The sequence below is a fragment of the Solanum stenotomum genome, chromosome 10 (genome assembly GCF_019186545.1).
Source record: "Solanum stenotomum isolate F172 chromosome 10, ASM1918654v1, whole genome shotgun sequence".
In the NCBI taxonomy this organism is placed as follows: Eukaryota; Viridiplantae; Streptophyta; class Magnoliopsida; order Solanales; family Solanaceae; genus Solanum; species Solanum stenotomum.
In genome coordinates, this window is record NC_064291.1 from 56,826,612 (window position 1) to 56,841,429 (window position 14,818).

A 14,818-nucleotide genomic window follows, 5' to 3' on the forward strand; every position below is an offset into this window, starting at 1 on the left:
GTCGTATCGAAATATCAAAACTTGTGATTAAAAATGAATGATTTTTTGAGATTCTTATCTACCGTTTGATATTCATTAAATTTAAATTCTCTAAAAAAATCTCTTGTCGAAGTAAAGTATTATCTAACAAACACAATTTCGTACTCAAATATCAAAATTTTTAATTAAGAATGAATGACTACTTATCATTTTTGCACATGGTCAATTGCCTTAAATTTTATTGGAATAAAAATAGTTCCAAGTAGAAAATCAAATTTATTAAGATTTGCCATATTTATTTAAGGTAATTTTTTTATTGAGTTAATGAAAAAAAATATATTTTTCTTTGAAATTTCTCAAAGCCACCATCTGACCTACACTACCACGTGTCCCTTTACTTCTTCATCTTCTTAGCCTCCCTCTTAAAAATTCTTGAAAATTCTTTCAGCCCAATTAAGTAAAAGGCAAAAAGGTGCAAATTTTCATTATTATTTTTTGCCCATAACCGTGTTTTTTTTTCATTTTTTTTTTTCATTTTATACACCTATAAAAGCTTGGACTTAGGAGTCTTTGTTTCAAACTTGTCAATAACAAAAGAACAGATCAGATTTTTTTCTTGATTTTTGGAATTCTTTTTTACCAAAACTCAAATCTTGTTATATAAAATTAAGGGTTAGTTTTTTTAAAAAATTGTTTTATAGTACAATATGTCGAAGAGTATACTTGTGACAGGGGGAGCAGGGTATATTGGGAGTCACACAGTGTTGCAATTGTTGCTTGGTGGTTATAAGACTGTGGTGATTGATAATTTGGATAATTCTTCTGAAATTGCTGTGAAAAGGGTTAAGGAAATTGCTGGTGAATATGGCTCTAATCTCTCTTTTCACAAGGTATATTTCATTTTTCTGTTTTTCCTTAACATGGGTTTTTTTGTTTGTTGTTTTGGGTGAAGAATTGTTGTGGGGTTTATGGGAAAAGGGGGAATTGTATGAATTTGAGTTTTGGGTTTTCTGTTTTTAGTGTAAAGATTGGATTTTTATGGAGTTTTGTCTGGTTTTTTGTATCAGTATATTGTTGTTACGTGGTTAATCTCTGAAACTTACTATTTGTTTTGAGGATGGAATGGATGGTTGTTTCTGGAATTGTATGAATTTGAGTTTTGGGTTTTCATTTTTTGGTGTAAAGATTGGATTTTTATGGAGTTTTTTTGTATACTGTTGCTATGTGGTCAATCTCTGAAACTATTTATTTTGAGGATGGAATGGATGGTTATTTCTGGAATTGTATGAATTTGAGTTTTGGGTTTTCATTTTTAGTGTAAAAGATTGGATTTTTATGGAGTTTTGTCCAGTTTTTTTGAATCAGTATACTGTTGGTTAGGTGGTCAATCTCTGAAACTTATATCTTTTTTGAATAGAATGATTGTTTTTGGAATTGTATGATTCTGTGTTTCCTTGAGTCGAGGGTATATTGGAAACGACCTCCCTATATCGAGGTAGGGGTAAGGTGTACCCTTTACCCTCTCCGACCCCACTTTTTGGAACTATGCGGGGTATGCTGTTGTATGATTTTGAGTTTTGGGTTTCAAAGATTGGATTTTTATTTGGTTGCTGTTGCTTTCTTTTTTGAATTGTATGCCATGAGCATAGGTTGAATAGTTATTTCTGGTATATTCCCTTTTTCTGTTTTTCCTTTTCATGGCCCCTCTCTCTCTCTCTCTCTCTTTTTGCTTCTCTTTTTGAGAACTGTTCTGGGTTTTGTGGATAAGGTGGAATTGTATGAATTTGAGTTTTTGCTTCTTTTATTTTAATGTAAAGATTGGATTTTTATGGGGTTTTCCAATTGTTTGAAATCTGTATTCTGTTGCTATGTGGTCAATCTCTTTGTTCTTGTTTCTTTCTTGAAATTATTATTGCTGGTCTATCATGTGCTTCTTTTTCCATTTAACAAATGTTTTGGTGAAGTATACACTTCTGTTTTTTCTTTCTATATGTAAAGTAACTGTTAAAATTCCAGAAATTTTGATGGAAATTAGTCTCAGTGGTCTATTGAATTTGGTATTTTTCATTTGGAGGTAATAACTATTGGCCACAGTTAAATTTTCTTCTATGGATACATTTGCTTTTAATGGCTCTATTTGTCATGTAATGATGGTTCTCCTGTGTAACAGTACTTTTACATGGATTAAGCTGATTTTTTCTTACTTTCTTTTTTAAATTTCTTTAAGTTGGTGGCTAAATTCTATTGTTTTGTCTTATTACTATAGGTGGATCTACGTGATAAGCCGGCAGTTGAGGAGATTTTCAGGTCTAACAAGTAAGTTCTAACAAAAATAATCTGTCTTAATGGTTTTCAAGAGACACTTTTTTTCTTCTAATTTACACAGGATTGAATCTAATGTAGTTATATTGTACACTCTGATGATGGTTTATTGACCGTGCGGTGCATGAATTATGGACTATTTCACATGAAACTAAGCTTTGAAGAATAGTTGTTGAATGTCTGAATCAGCATATTTGACTCCTTTGCTCAAATTTTATAACCTTTTGACACATTGGTTTGCCATCAACTACCTTTTTTTATGTAGATTTGATGCTGTTATCCATTTTGCTGGACTAAAAGCGGTTGGTGAAAGTGTTGAAAAACCTCTGATGTACTATGACAACAACCTTATTGGAACAATTACCCTCTTGGAAATCATGGCAGCTCATGGATGCAAAAAGGTATTCCTCGCACTTTGATTTGCTTTTATGATGCATCTGTTTTCTTGTAAGTCCTTAACTGGTTTCCTTCTCTGCTTCTCCAGCTTGTGTTTTCATCGTCAGCTACTGTTTATGGTTGGCCAAAAGTGGTTCCTTGTACTGAGGAATTCCCCCTGAGTGCTGCAAATCCTTATGGACGGACAAAGGTATTGTCAATTGGTTCATCTCGCATTTTTAGCGCTCAACTTGTTGAAGTCCAAAATAGTCTGTTTATTCTATCTGTTCATGATCTAACAAGTCTCAATTGTCAGCTCTTCATTGAAGAAATATGCCGTGATGTACAAAACGCGGACTCTGAATGGAAAATCATATTGCTGCGGTACTTTAATCCTGTTGGTGCTCATCCAAGTGGCCGAATTGGTGAAGATCCGCGAGGAATTCCTAACAACCTTATGCCATTTGTTCAGCAAGTTGCTGTTGGCAGAAGAAAAGAGCTGACAGTTTATGGAACTGATTATGGAACGAAGGATGGTACAGGGGTATGACTATATTTTCAATAGCAAATCTTTACGTGTTAGATACATTTTAACTTTCAATTTACTCCGGTGTCTTTTTTACACGACAACCTATGATTTACAATGTCCAGCAATACTGTTGTTTAGTAGTTTGGCTAAATGTGACAAAAAACTGTCCTTTTTATGAGATTTTCCTTGGAGAATAATCATGTCGTGTGTTTTTTCCAGGTCCGTGATTACATTCATGTTATGGATTTAGCAGATGGACACATTGCTGCCTTGCAGAGGCTATCTGATCCTTCCATAGGTGTGTACTTGCTACTCCCTCCGTCCCTATTTAGTTGTCCATATTTCCTTTTTTAGTTGTCCCTATTTAGTTGTCCATTTTGACAAATCAAGAAAGGACAACAATTTTTTTCCTATTATACCCTTATTTACACTTCTTGAAAATTGTAAAAGTGTATGTTGTTTCCCTCCAATTTATTTCACTTGAATTCAAAAAAGTGGTTGTAATTTTGAAGTGAAAAGTTGTCATAAGGGTAAAATTGTAACTTCACTGTGCTAATCATTGTTGCCTTAATCTGTGTGCCATTTCTAAAGTGGACAACTAAAAAGGGACGGAGGGAGTATTTGATATAGAGTTTTTATCGTGATACTTTATAGTATTGTTCTCCGTTGGCTCATTTTTACAGCTGTATTGCTATTTCTGCTGATTTTGATCGATCTTTTCAGGCTGTGAAGTGTACAACTTGGGAACTGGAAAAGGAACTTCAGTCCTTGAAATGGTGGCCGCATTTGAGAAGGCTTCTGGAAAGGTAGTTTTCAATTGCATTCCACCTTGATGTATCGTTATAATGTTGCATCCAATTCCTCTCAATGGCGGAGGAAAAAGGAAATCACAATTTCCCTCAAGCCGGGAGGCTATTTGTGGTTACTAGTGTTTTCTTACTAGTGCTAGCTCTCTTCTTTTTTTGGGGTACCGATGCCCTTGCATGCTTTTGACTCATCTAGACTAATTCGTCCGGGTACCTCCCACCAGTACAGATACGGTAATTCTGTCTATCCAAGCTAAGACAAGTGCCTAGCTCTTTCCCATCTCATAGCTGAGTGACATTCATTTTTCGTTTTCTACTTCCTTGTGAATAGACTTTGCTAATTATTGAACCTTTTAGTTGTTGTAAAGACCCTTATGAGTGTTTAGTTTGCACTACTTACCTATTTCTGCACCTTTTTGTTTTCCAGAAAATTCCAATGGTTATGTCTGGTCGACGCCCTGGAGATGCTGAAATTGTATATGCTGCTACAGAGAAAGCAGAACGCGAATTGAAGTGGAAGTAAGTCATGTAGTTCACATTGCTTTTCAAGATTCTAACACACCAATACACACGTACTGCCTTTAAATTCTGAATTCGCCTCTAAACACTCCGGTTTATGTTGCTTGCAGGGCGAAATATGGCATCGAAGAGATGTGTAGGGATCAGTGGAACTGGGCTAAGAAGAATCCATATGGCTATGAAGGAACTCCAGAATCTAATAACTGTCACTGAAGTCTACTTCAACTGCATAATATCGTCATAGTCGCTGCGTTCCTGTTGCTGCATCGTGTATGGAATCCATCGAGTCTTCGAAGGGACGATTCAACGTATAGTTCTAGGGCTATTAGAGGGGATTATAATGTTTATATTGTCTAACTTATAAGTTTCAGAATGTAATTGGAGTTTCAATGAGTCAGTAGTTAGATAAAAAAAAGAAAATCTAAGAAAGTTGATGAATAATATAGCCTTTTTAATTTAAGCATATAGTAGTATTTCATTTGTTCTTTCATTTCTTTTTCTTTGTATAATAATAACTATCAGCATTTGAGTCTTGTTTTAGCACATCGTAACAGATTTCAACTAGTTTGGGATTGAGACGTAGTTGATTGATAGATATATTGAAAGATCTGTTCTTGATTTATCTTGTTTTATTATGGTTGAACGATTCACAATCTGCAAGGGTGATTGAGTTGGTGTAGTAGAAGTATCCCATTACCGAGACTATAGATTGAATCCCACTTGGTTCTTTCTTAGTTGGTTAAGCTTGGAGCAACGATTTTCAATTGAGCTTGTTGTATCGGACCTGTCTAATACGATTTATATCTTCAATGTGTGACAAAGCACTCTTTGAGAGCAAAATAAAGGTAAAGTCCCTACAATTTTTTCTTGTTTTCCGCTCAATATATTTGATATCTATATAAATTTAGATTCGCATCGGAAAGTCGACGCTGAGTAAAATTAAACAGATTTAAGTACAATAATATGTTGTATAGTTCACATGTAGTATGTGATTTATCTGTCGGCAGTAGCAGTTACCACATTCGACATATGCCATGTGAATATTCCAACAATTATTTTGTTTTTTTATTTTTTCAAAAAAAAAAAATACTTTTAAATAATCGTAATTTATGTTTGACTAATCAATTTATGTTAAAAACATATTTTTTTTTCTCCTTATAACTTCACCCAAACACTTTTAAAAATCCGTCTTTTCAAAAAACAAACAAATTTTTAAAAACAATAGATAAAAATACGCAAATAAGAACTCTCGACTTTCCAAAAAATTGATCAAACAAATTATATGTCTAATTTCTTTAATTTAACAGATCTGAAAAAGAAGAAGTCATAGTATATATTAGGATGAACGAAATTCTTCTATTTATAACAAGAAATTTTAAATTTAAAATAAATATAAATTAATTAAATTAGTATTTTTCTTGAGGTGTACTACTCAAGCAAAATGGACGGTGTTAAATCCGAAAAGAGGTAAAACAAACAAACAAAATAAAGAAAGAGAGGCATATAAGTTAATTTAGTATAACTAAATTGTTAATGACTAACATTTGTCTAAATTTAGCTAAAAGGCAAAACAGTCACATAATTTCCATTTTGTTATCTATACATCCTGCCAATTTGCTGACTACTCTTTCCACATCATTATATATGTTACGCGTTGAATAGCTAATACATTTATTTCATATCGAATTTTTTTTATTGGATCATTATCGATGTTTCGTAGAGGGATCTTCTTCTCTGCTAAAAATATGATTTATTGACTTGACTAAGTTTACGATTACTTTCTTTTTGATAATGATAATGGTAAATATTTTTGCACGACTTGGTTATTTAAAAGTTATATGTCATTGTATGTAGCTAACATTTTGTATATGAAAAAGACAAATAACTAATTTGTTTCAAATCGGTCAATTTACACTAGACATGTATACGACATTTGCACTATCAAAATCAAATAGTGGTTGATACATTTTTAATATGGGGGAAAAGACAGTCCGATGTATTAAACTTTTGCTACGCACAAAAAGGTCCAAACCATAAAAGTCTATTGTATGCGGTCTTATTCTGCATTTCTGCAAAATGTTATTTCCAAAGCTTAAACACGTAATCTTCTCCTAATCACATGACAATAACTTTATCAGTTACATTAATGCTTTCGTTTAAAATCAAATAGTGTTATGCATAGTGAAATATTTTCAGCAAATCAATTTACAGTTAAATGTCATTATCAAAGTTTTGCACCGCCCATTAAATATATTGGGCCATATGGATCACTTGGAAGTTCTGTTTTTATGGGCCCAAAGATAATCGATCTAATTGGGCCAACAAAGTAACTTCAAGCCTTACCCAATAATGGGTCCATTATTCATAAAAAGCCCAAAAAAGAATTAAAAAGTTGAAGTATAATATCTAATTTTCTAAAAAGTATTTATTATTGCCAATGTAGCTGAATTTTAAATTGTAATAATAGCCTTTAGTCATTTACTATACTTCAATATGCCAGCTGATATTGAAGGTTTGAAGTTAGGCTTTGTAGTATTTTTTAAGTTTAAGCCTTTTGAATTGTTCAAATTTCAAATATATAGCGATGAAATCAGAAATTTTGTTTAAAATATTAGAAATTTAGTATATGATTATGTCATTCAATTCTTGATGAAAGATATCATCATTTAGAATATATTACTTACGTCATTGGAAATTGAGAAATGTCAAATCTAATTTCATGTTCAAATGTGTAAAGTTTGATATTATCTACTCTAGATATCTAGACTTAAATTTAATTATACAACTCTAAAACTTCATAGTCGAAATTTGCAACTTCAATCCTATATTTTCAAACTTGATTCCTGAAACTCCAAACTGAAAAGTTTCAACTTTAATCAAGTAAATCATTGATCGACTATTTTAACTTCTACTTTGAGAAAGAGTTTAAATTTTCCATTTTATAATCATAATAATCACCACTCCCATCTCCCCCTATACCTACCCCTAGGAGTAATAATAATAATTTTTATTTTAAATAAATAAGAACTTAATAATAAAGTGGCTAAATATTAAATACTTTTATAAGTTTTAATTATTCTTTTGATATTGGCCCTCCAAGTGGTTATTTGTGCACATGTCCTTCAAGGATGAAAAAAGAGAAAAGAATATTCCTCAAAAAAAAAAAAAAAAGCAAGAAAGTAATTAAAAAATATATACTCCCTCCGTTTCACAAAGAATGACCTTTTTTCCTTTTTAGTCAGTTTAAAAAAGAATGACCTCTTTCCTTTTTTGGTAACATTTTACTTTTTGCTTTCCACGTGGCATGTTTAAGACCACAAGATTAAGGGCAATTTTGTACATTTGACATAACCTTAATTTAGGACCACAAGATTCAAAAGTCTTCTTTATTTATTTAAACTCCGTGTCAAGTCAAATCAAGTCATTCTTTGTGAAACGGAGGGAGTAAATAAATAACAAAGGGAGCTTCAATTTTAGTCTCTTTATAGAAGGAAGAGACAAAACCATCAAAATTGTTGTAAAATCGAAAAGGACAGTTTAACATCATCGTCCCACCTCCTTCTCCAGGCTCCAGCTGACCTATTTGGAAGGTGGGTTCTTGAAAATCTTAGAAAATGGCTACCAGCAATGATATTGTTACAGCTACAAAGGTTGGATCTTGAATATCCTTATGTCATATAGACTAAAAATTCAATCTTTGTAATGTTCTGTCATTTTTTCCTCTAAAGATTGCATTTTTTTTTTGTTTTCCTAGCATGTTTATTCTAAATACTGTATCTTTTTTGTAATGTTTGTGGTATTTTTGTTCTGTTTTTGATTGATCCAACTTGCTGGCAAAAGGGTATTTTGAATTTCTATACCTTGAGAAGTATCTGAGCAATAAAGCAAATGCTACTCTGTAGATGTTCCATGTTAGATGTTACATTTTGCTATTCAGAGTTTATATGTAAGCAATGTTGCTATTAGGAAAGTTTTATTTTTTTCTTTGAAATAAACCTTAATGTGGTAAACCCCACCAGTAGAACCCCTGCATCCAGGTTCCTTGAGTAGCTATTTTATACTATGCTACTTGGTGATTTGGATCCTAACTTTTATGGTTTGAGATAGAGGGTCCTTAACATTAGGCTAACCCCATGTCAATTGCTATATATATGTTTCTTAGACTATTCAGATTTATTGTTTGTGATCTATGCATTAGATAATGGTATGGAGGTTGAGGATTGGGGTAGAAGGTTAGTAGGTAGCGAGTGGTGTAGCACCTTTAAGGGGAAGAGTCAAGAGGTTAGTCTCCTATGCTACTTTTCTCTCTTTAGTAGTATTACAATTTAGTAAATGAGTAGTCTTTTTTTACTTTGTTTTATTTTTACTTGTTGCTTCATTGATTGTGTCCATCTTGCCTCTTTGCTATTTTTGTTTTTTCTAGCTGCTTTGATATTGCTACTTTGTTGTCATATTATTCTTGCAATTATGTTTCGATAATTGATTTTCTAAGCCGGCGGTCATTGGAAATAGCCTCTCTACCTCAAAGGTAGGGGTAAGGTCTGTGTACATCATACCCTCCCTAGACCCCACTTGTGGGATTACACTGTGTATGTTGTTGATTGCAATGCCCCTCCTAGAAAAATATTTTGATTAGGGTAGTAAATGGTAACTCTGAATCTCTGAGAATCATGTGAAATGGGAATTAACTTTGATGACCGTCTTCTAATCTTGCTATTGGTTCAAGTTCATACAGTAGTGCATCGTTATACGTAATATAGTTTGTACCAAAGAATGAAGTTGGTGAACTTCATTTAGCAGCTCACTTCTTGCTTAGTGGCACTTTTGATGGCAAGGTTAAACAAGTGTTTACGGATGCTAGCAAAACAGAAGAATGCTGAAGAAACTAGAATTTGAACCCCCAGGAGATATACTCAAACATGAATGTGAAGTTAGGTATACTTATAATTTTCTTTATAAACCAATAAGAGTTCTATAAGAGGGGGATATGCGAGATTTGTGTCTAGAGACACGACTATCTATGAAATGATATCACTGTTATTTGAACCATTCAATTGGGGCAAGAACCATTGGTTAAAGCAAAACCAACTCACTTAAAGCTGGACAATTCACCCATAAATAAATTCGTGGTTCTGGCACTTGGATTGTTGAGGTTTAACTCAGCGTCGTCCCTTTTGTACAAGTTCTGTAATAGAGTTGGTCTTGCTAGAAGCTTTTTAATATCAATTATAGTGTGTGTGGAGAGTAGGCTGAGATATGGTATAAGAAATTACTCGACTACTCTTAGCTGGACGACTTGATGGCTAGTAAAATTTAGAAACTATTTATGGTAACAACAGTCTACATAATGGTTCAGATGGAGTTTTGCAACACTTCTCATGATCGTCACTGTTGTTGTTTCCCCATTGTGTTTTGTGCAGGGTCAAGAAGAACAAAATGTATTAATCTCAGAGAAGGAACTTTTTGACCAATGTGGACCTGTGCACCTAACTGCTATTGACTGGTGTGTAAGTTCTTTTCCATGTTTATTTAGTTAAATAAAGGTTTTGCATATCATAAAGGTGATGGAATTATCGGAGATGTAATATCTGATAAATTTCTAGTTATACATGGAACACTATGAAATTAATGGAAGTACAAAGATGTAATATATTTAGTATTGAGGAGTTGGGCATATATTCTCAGGAGTTAACAAGAGTGTAGTGCTCATGGATTTCAGATCTGCTTGCCATTGTACCAAAGTTACAAGTCTTACACTGCCATAACTATTTAGTTCTTGCAAAGGAAGACGTTGAAACATCAAGTGTCTTGATCCATACTCAAATTACTACCTCCATTCTTGATTGATTCTCGTCTTTTCTTTTATGGGATGTCGCAAAGTAAATCCCTTTAAAATAATGGATTTCTCTCCCCATTTCACCGGTTTGCAAGTTGTTCGTCTCAACTATGAATAAATCAGGGTAAGTCTGTCACATATAACATCATAATGAGAACCCACACCACTTTTCCCTGACTGAAGGATAAGTAGGTTTGGGATGCGCAGAATGATTTTGCCTTTATACCCTGGGTCTACCAAGTGATGAGAGCGCCTCCAAGATTTTAGATCACTTTGCTACAGTTGTGTAAGTGCCCTAGTATACCTTGCACCCTATCATTTTAGTGGCGGATTCAGGATTTTCACTAAGGGGGTTCGAGAATAAAATGTAGTGGCTGGGATTTGAACTTGAAACCTTGAGGTAAATTTTGAACCTGCTAAATTACTGAGTCAACCTCTAGTCTAGTATTTAGGGGATTCAAAATCTATATATGTACATAAAAAATGAAAAAATACTATATATATACAATGTAACTTTTTGTCGAGGGGGTTTGGGTGAACACCCTCCGCTCCCCTTGATCTGCCCCTGCCTATCTAGGATGAACATGAGCTTAACACTTACTCCATGGAATAGGACATAATTTACTTTGGTCGCACTACTATTGGTAAAGAGAGAGAGAGCCAAGTTCTCTGAGACGATTTGGAGATGTCATGCCTGCAATTGCCTAAATTAGCATGACATTATGCTTAATAGAATGGGTGTTATGCCGGTTCTTTTCTAGAAATAAGTTTCCTTGATCTTTCACCCAATAAACAAAATAGATACAAGAAAGTAGAAACAAAGAGGTATAGAGGAGCTGATATTAGCTTGAACTATATGCATTCATCATCTTTTCCAAATTATGAAGCTTAATGCTATTGTTTGGCAACACTACTCACTCTCATGCTGCCCAACACTTACTCTTGCTTGAAATCTGGAAGTGTCCAGCCATTTTACAGAGACAGTTGTTACGAGTAATATTGTTCTTCTACCTAATGCAGGGAAAATGTTGCTCATCAACGATCTGTGGCTGCCAGTTTGGTTCAGGGCGTCTACATCCTAGAGCGTGACAAGCAAGAAAAACGGAAGGGAAGTCAAGCTCTTGCTCCTCCATGGTGGAGACATTTCCAATTTGAGTTATATCGCGTGCTTGTTGATGATGTTGATTCCTGCATTTTTGGTGCTATATATAAATTTGCACCCTCAAAATCTTATTTTGACGGTTCCAAAGATAAAAGCCAACGATTTGTTATTGCTTTCCGTGGGACCTTAACCAAAGGTGATGCATTTTCACGAGATATACAATTGGATGTCCACATTCTCAGGAATGGACTTCATCAGACTTCACGCTTTGAGACAGCCATTCAAGCTGTTCGACATGTGGTTGCAACATTTGGAAGCTCAAGTATCTGGCTAACTGGTCATTCCTTAGGGGCTGCAATGGCAATGCTTGCTGGAAAAACCATGGCAAAGACTGGTGTATTTCTAGATGCATTTTTGTTTAATCCGCCATTCTTGTCGGCCCCAATTGAAAGAATTAAAGATAAAAAGGTGAAACATGGAATCAGATTTGCAACCAGTGTTATAACAGCTGGACTTGCTTTTGCTGTGAAGCATAAAAACGTGAATAATCAATCTGGAGATACATTTGTTGCATTATCTGCATGGACACCGTGCCTATATGTGAATCCATCGGATCCTATTTGCGCAGAATACATTGGCTATTTTGAACACCGGGAAAACATGGATACAATGGGAGCAGGAGTTATCGAGAAGGTAGCAACCCAACACTCACTTGGTGGTCTTGTCTTGAATTTCATGGGGAAGGACTGTGATGAGCCATTGCACCTTATTCCATCAGCCAATTTAACAGTAAATTTGACTCCTCCGTCAGACTTCAAAGAAGCTCACGGGATTCACCAATGGTGGAACCCTGATTTACTTGTAGAGTCCAAGAAACACCAGTTTACATGAATGATGATATAAAACAGATACCACTACACCGATAGATGGTATGCTTGTCTAATTTGTTCCCTTGCTCGAGTATATTTATAGTTATCGACACATTACATTTTGCTCTTAGCTTAATAGTTGTGCCTTCTACTGGTGCTGAAGTTGCTTTACAGATGCATTGTCATCTCTTGTTACCTTCGACTCCAGTTTTATTCGTTCATGTTTCTATGTTTTGGTGAATCTATCTATCAGTTCTGTGCCTCATCCTATTACCTATTGTTGAGTGTTACAAATTGAAATTGTGCATATACTACCCATTGTATTATTGATAATATTTTTGTTATAGAAGTATCCCTTGTGAGATTATTTCTGTTTGGTATTTTGTATTCGAACTAATGCCGTGTTTCAAGGGAACAACTTTTGAGATTCTTTTCACCATTTGTCAAGTTGAGTCGTCGTGGCAGAGCAATCGATTAGGAAAATTCCTTATGATCTTTCGAATATATACAGAGCAGTAGTTAAATAAGACAAGTATCCCACACTCACACATCCAAGAAGGAATGTGGGGGGAAATGGAGAGGAGACGGATCCGAAACTATCATATTTGTAAACACATATGGTAAGATAAAAACAACTATTATGTTGTTGTATATTGTGCTGTCATCAATAAAACCTGCAGGTACCCCTTATCTGTTTTGTCACTGCTGCCATTGAAGGTCTTTTATTTGGATACTGAAAAGTACAGCAAACTGCAAGCTGTAACAGAAGGACCATTTGCTCAGCACTACTCTGGTCATGTTTAGGCAGCAGGGTGTCAAAAACATCGATGACCGGCTTCTCTTGAAACATGGAACGGATCCACTTAGGTAAATCTACTCCTTTGTTCTTGGTAAATGCATCTAGTGGAGCTTTACCAGTTAATAGTTCCAAGAGCAGAACACCAAAGCTATAGACATCTGACTTTTGTGAGACTTCATGAGCATTTGTCACTTCTGGTGCGCGATAACCAGCCACGAGCTCTAGTCTTGTATCTGAAGAGAGAATTCGTGCAATGGAAAACTCAGATAGATGAACACCTGATAAGGAGTCGGTGAGGAAAACATTGGATGATCTTATGTTTCCATGGCAGAAATCCGAGCCTCGGGAATGGAGAAATTCGATTGCACGGGCAACTCCATATGCAATGCTACTTCTTACTTCCCATGTAAGTGAGGCCTTACTCCTACCTTCATTCCCTATATATTTAATATCAAAGTTAAAAGTCAGAACTCTCTATAACAACCTTCAACAAATGTTTTCTAGGGAATCGATTGTTCATGTTATACTATATATTCTCTATAATAGCATTACACTATAGCAGCCAAAAAACATTGGAATAAACAACGTTGTTATAGAGAGGTTTGACTCTATCAGATCACTATATAACAATCATCCTCTACAACATTTCACTATAATAACCATGTCTTCTCTGCAACCGATGGTTTCTGTTATATTATATGTGCTCTATAACAACATTTCACTATAGCAACAAAAAAACTATCGGAATAAACAACGTTGCTATAGAGAGTTTTGACTCAGTCAGTTCTCTCTATAACAATCATCCTCTATATCCATGTTTTTTGTGGAACTGATTGTTTGTGTTATGTTATATTATATGTTTTCTATAACATCATTTCACTATAGCAACCAAAATATATCAGAACAAACGACGTTATAGAGAGGAGATAATGATGAAGAAAACATACCATGTAAACGAAAAGCTAAGCTTCCCATTCTAACATAATCATATACAAGAAGAATTTCATTCTGATGCCAACAATATCCTCTAAGAGGAAGCAAATTTTCATGAACCATCTTTCCTACTTCACCAATTTTATCTCTGAATTCTTCCTCAGCTAAGCAACCAACCTTCAATCTTTTCACAGCTACTGCATTTTTCCCTGGCAACTCCGACTTATAACTCGTCCCGAAAACGCCTTTCCCTAAAACTCCGGCCGTTGAACGTAACAATTCGTCTAATCCATAGCCTCCATGATCACCAAAAAACACCAATTCAATGCCTACAATGTCTGTTGGACTCCAAGGCATTGAGTTCTGTTCGAATTAGTTGAGGTGCAGGCAAGTTGGTTCGAATAGCACGATTATCGAGAAAAAGAGAGAAGGAAATATAGAAATGAGAGATCCTTCAATGGATTAATGAACAATTGGTATTGAAGATTTTGTCAAAGGAATTAAAAGTGTTAAAAGTCTTTAGGTTAAATGTGAAATAGAAAACATTCTTTTTCTTGATTTGACTTGTTCTTTGGTTGGTGTTCAGATTAATCCATAAGAAGGTTCACAATTCAACAACTTTATAATGTTTTAATAATGATTTGTATTTTTTTAATGATTAATTTTGTTCTTATGCCAAATCATTTATTGGAGTCACCTCTTAGAAATAAAATTTGTTTGGTTCTTCTATGGGTTTCAATATATCTGTG

General features: G+C 34.4%; 3 protein-coding genes across 4 annotated transcripts; 2 read left to right on the plus strand and 1 right to left on the minus strand.

Moving 5' to 3' along the window:
• The first annotated feature begins 515 nt into the window (after positions 1 to 515).
• Positions 516 to 5,142, plus strand: LOC125842278 (UDP-glucose 4-epimerase GEPI48). Its single transcript, XM_049521551.1, has 9 exons — positions 516 to 869; positions 2,246 to 2,295; positions 2,567 to 2,702; positions 2,786 to 2,887; positions 2,993 to 3,220; positions 3,425 to 3,503; positions 3,929 to 4,011; positions 4,439 to 4,530; positions 4,641 to 5,142. Exons 1-9 carry the CDS (start codon positions 687 to 689, stop codon positions 4,741 to 4,743), a joined length of 1,056 nt encoding a protein of 351 aa, XP_049377508.1. The 5' UTR covers positions 516 to 686; the 3' UTR covers positions 4,744 to 5,142.
• A 2,833-nt stretch (positions 5,143 to 7,975) lies between these two features.
• LOC125842105 (GDSL esterase/lipase At4g10955-like) lies at positions 7,976 to 12,704 on the plus strand. Of its 2 annotated transcripts, XM_049521310.1 has the most exons (3): positions 7,976 to 8,180; positions 9,951 to 10,033; positions 11,387 to 12,704. In XM_049521310.1, the coding sequence occupies exons 1-3, from the start codon at positions 8,145 to 8,147 to the stop codon at positions 12,357 to 12,359; spliced, it is 1,092 nt and encodes a 363-aa protein (XP_049377267.1). In that variant the 5' UTR covers positions 7,976 to 8,144; the 3' UTR covers positions 12,360 to 12,704. The 2 variants fall into 2 exon arrangements, with proteins under 2 accessions (XP_049377267.1, XP_049377268.1); XM_049521311.1 differs by lacking the exon at positions 9,951 to 10,033 and having other exon boundaries at positions 8,032 to 8,180.
• A 56-nt stretch (positions 12,705 to 12,760) lies between these two features.
• Positions 12,761 to 14,627, minus strand: LOC125842107 (probable inactive receptor kinase At1g48480). The gene is made up of 2 exons (XM_049521312.1): positions 14,084 to 14,627; positions 12,761 to 13,573 (listed from the first exon to the last, which is right to left on the minus strand). Exons 1-2 carry the CDS (start codon positions 14,424 to 14,426, stop codon positions 13,002 to 13,004), a joined length of 915 nt encoding a protein of 304 aa, XP_049377269.1. The 5' UTR covers positions 14,427 to 14,627; the 3' UTR covers positions 12,761 to 13,001.
• Positions 14,628 to 14,818: the final 191 nt, after the last annotated feature.

Bases quoted from the DNA above. Each gene is read 5' to 3' on its own strand.
- LOC125842278 (XM_049521551.1), top strand. From the start codon at position 687: ATGTCGAAGAGTATACTTGTGACAGGGGGAGCAGGGTATATTGGGAGT. The intron at 2,296-2,566 runs GTAAGTTCTAAC...TTTTTTATGTAG, and splicing joins GAGATTTTCAGGTCTAACAA to ATTTGATGCTGTTATCCATT. The intron at 4,531-4,640 runs GTAAGTCATGTA...TGTTGCTTGCAG, and splicing joins GAACGCGAATTGAAGTGGAA to GGCGAAATATGGCATCGAAG.
- LOC125842107 (XM_049521312.1), bottom strand. From the start codon at position 14,426: ATGCCTTGGAGTCCAACAGACATTGTAGGCATTGAATTGGTGTTTTTT. The intron at 13,574-14,083 runs GTATGTTTTCTT...TTAAATATATAG, and splicing joins CTTAGCTTTTCGTTTACATG to GGAATGAAGGTAGGAGTAAG.
- LOC125842105 (XM_049521310.1), top strand. From the start codon at position 8,145: ATGGCTACCAGCAATGATATTGTTACAGCTACAAAG. The intron at 8,181-9,950 runs GTTGGATCTTGA...TGTTTTGTGCAG, and splicing joins ATATTGTTACAGCTACAAAG to GGTCAAGAAGAACAAAATGT. The intron at 10,034-11,386 runs GTGTGTAAGTTC...TACCTAATGCAG, and splicing joins CACCTAACTGCTATTGACTG to GGAAAATGTTGCTCATCAAC.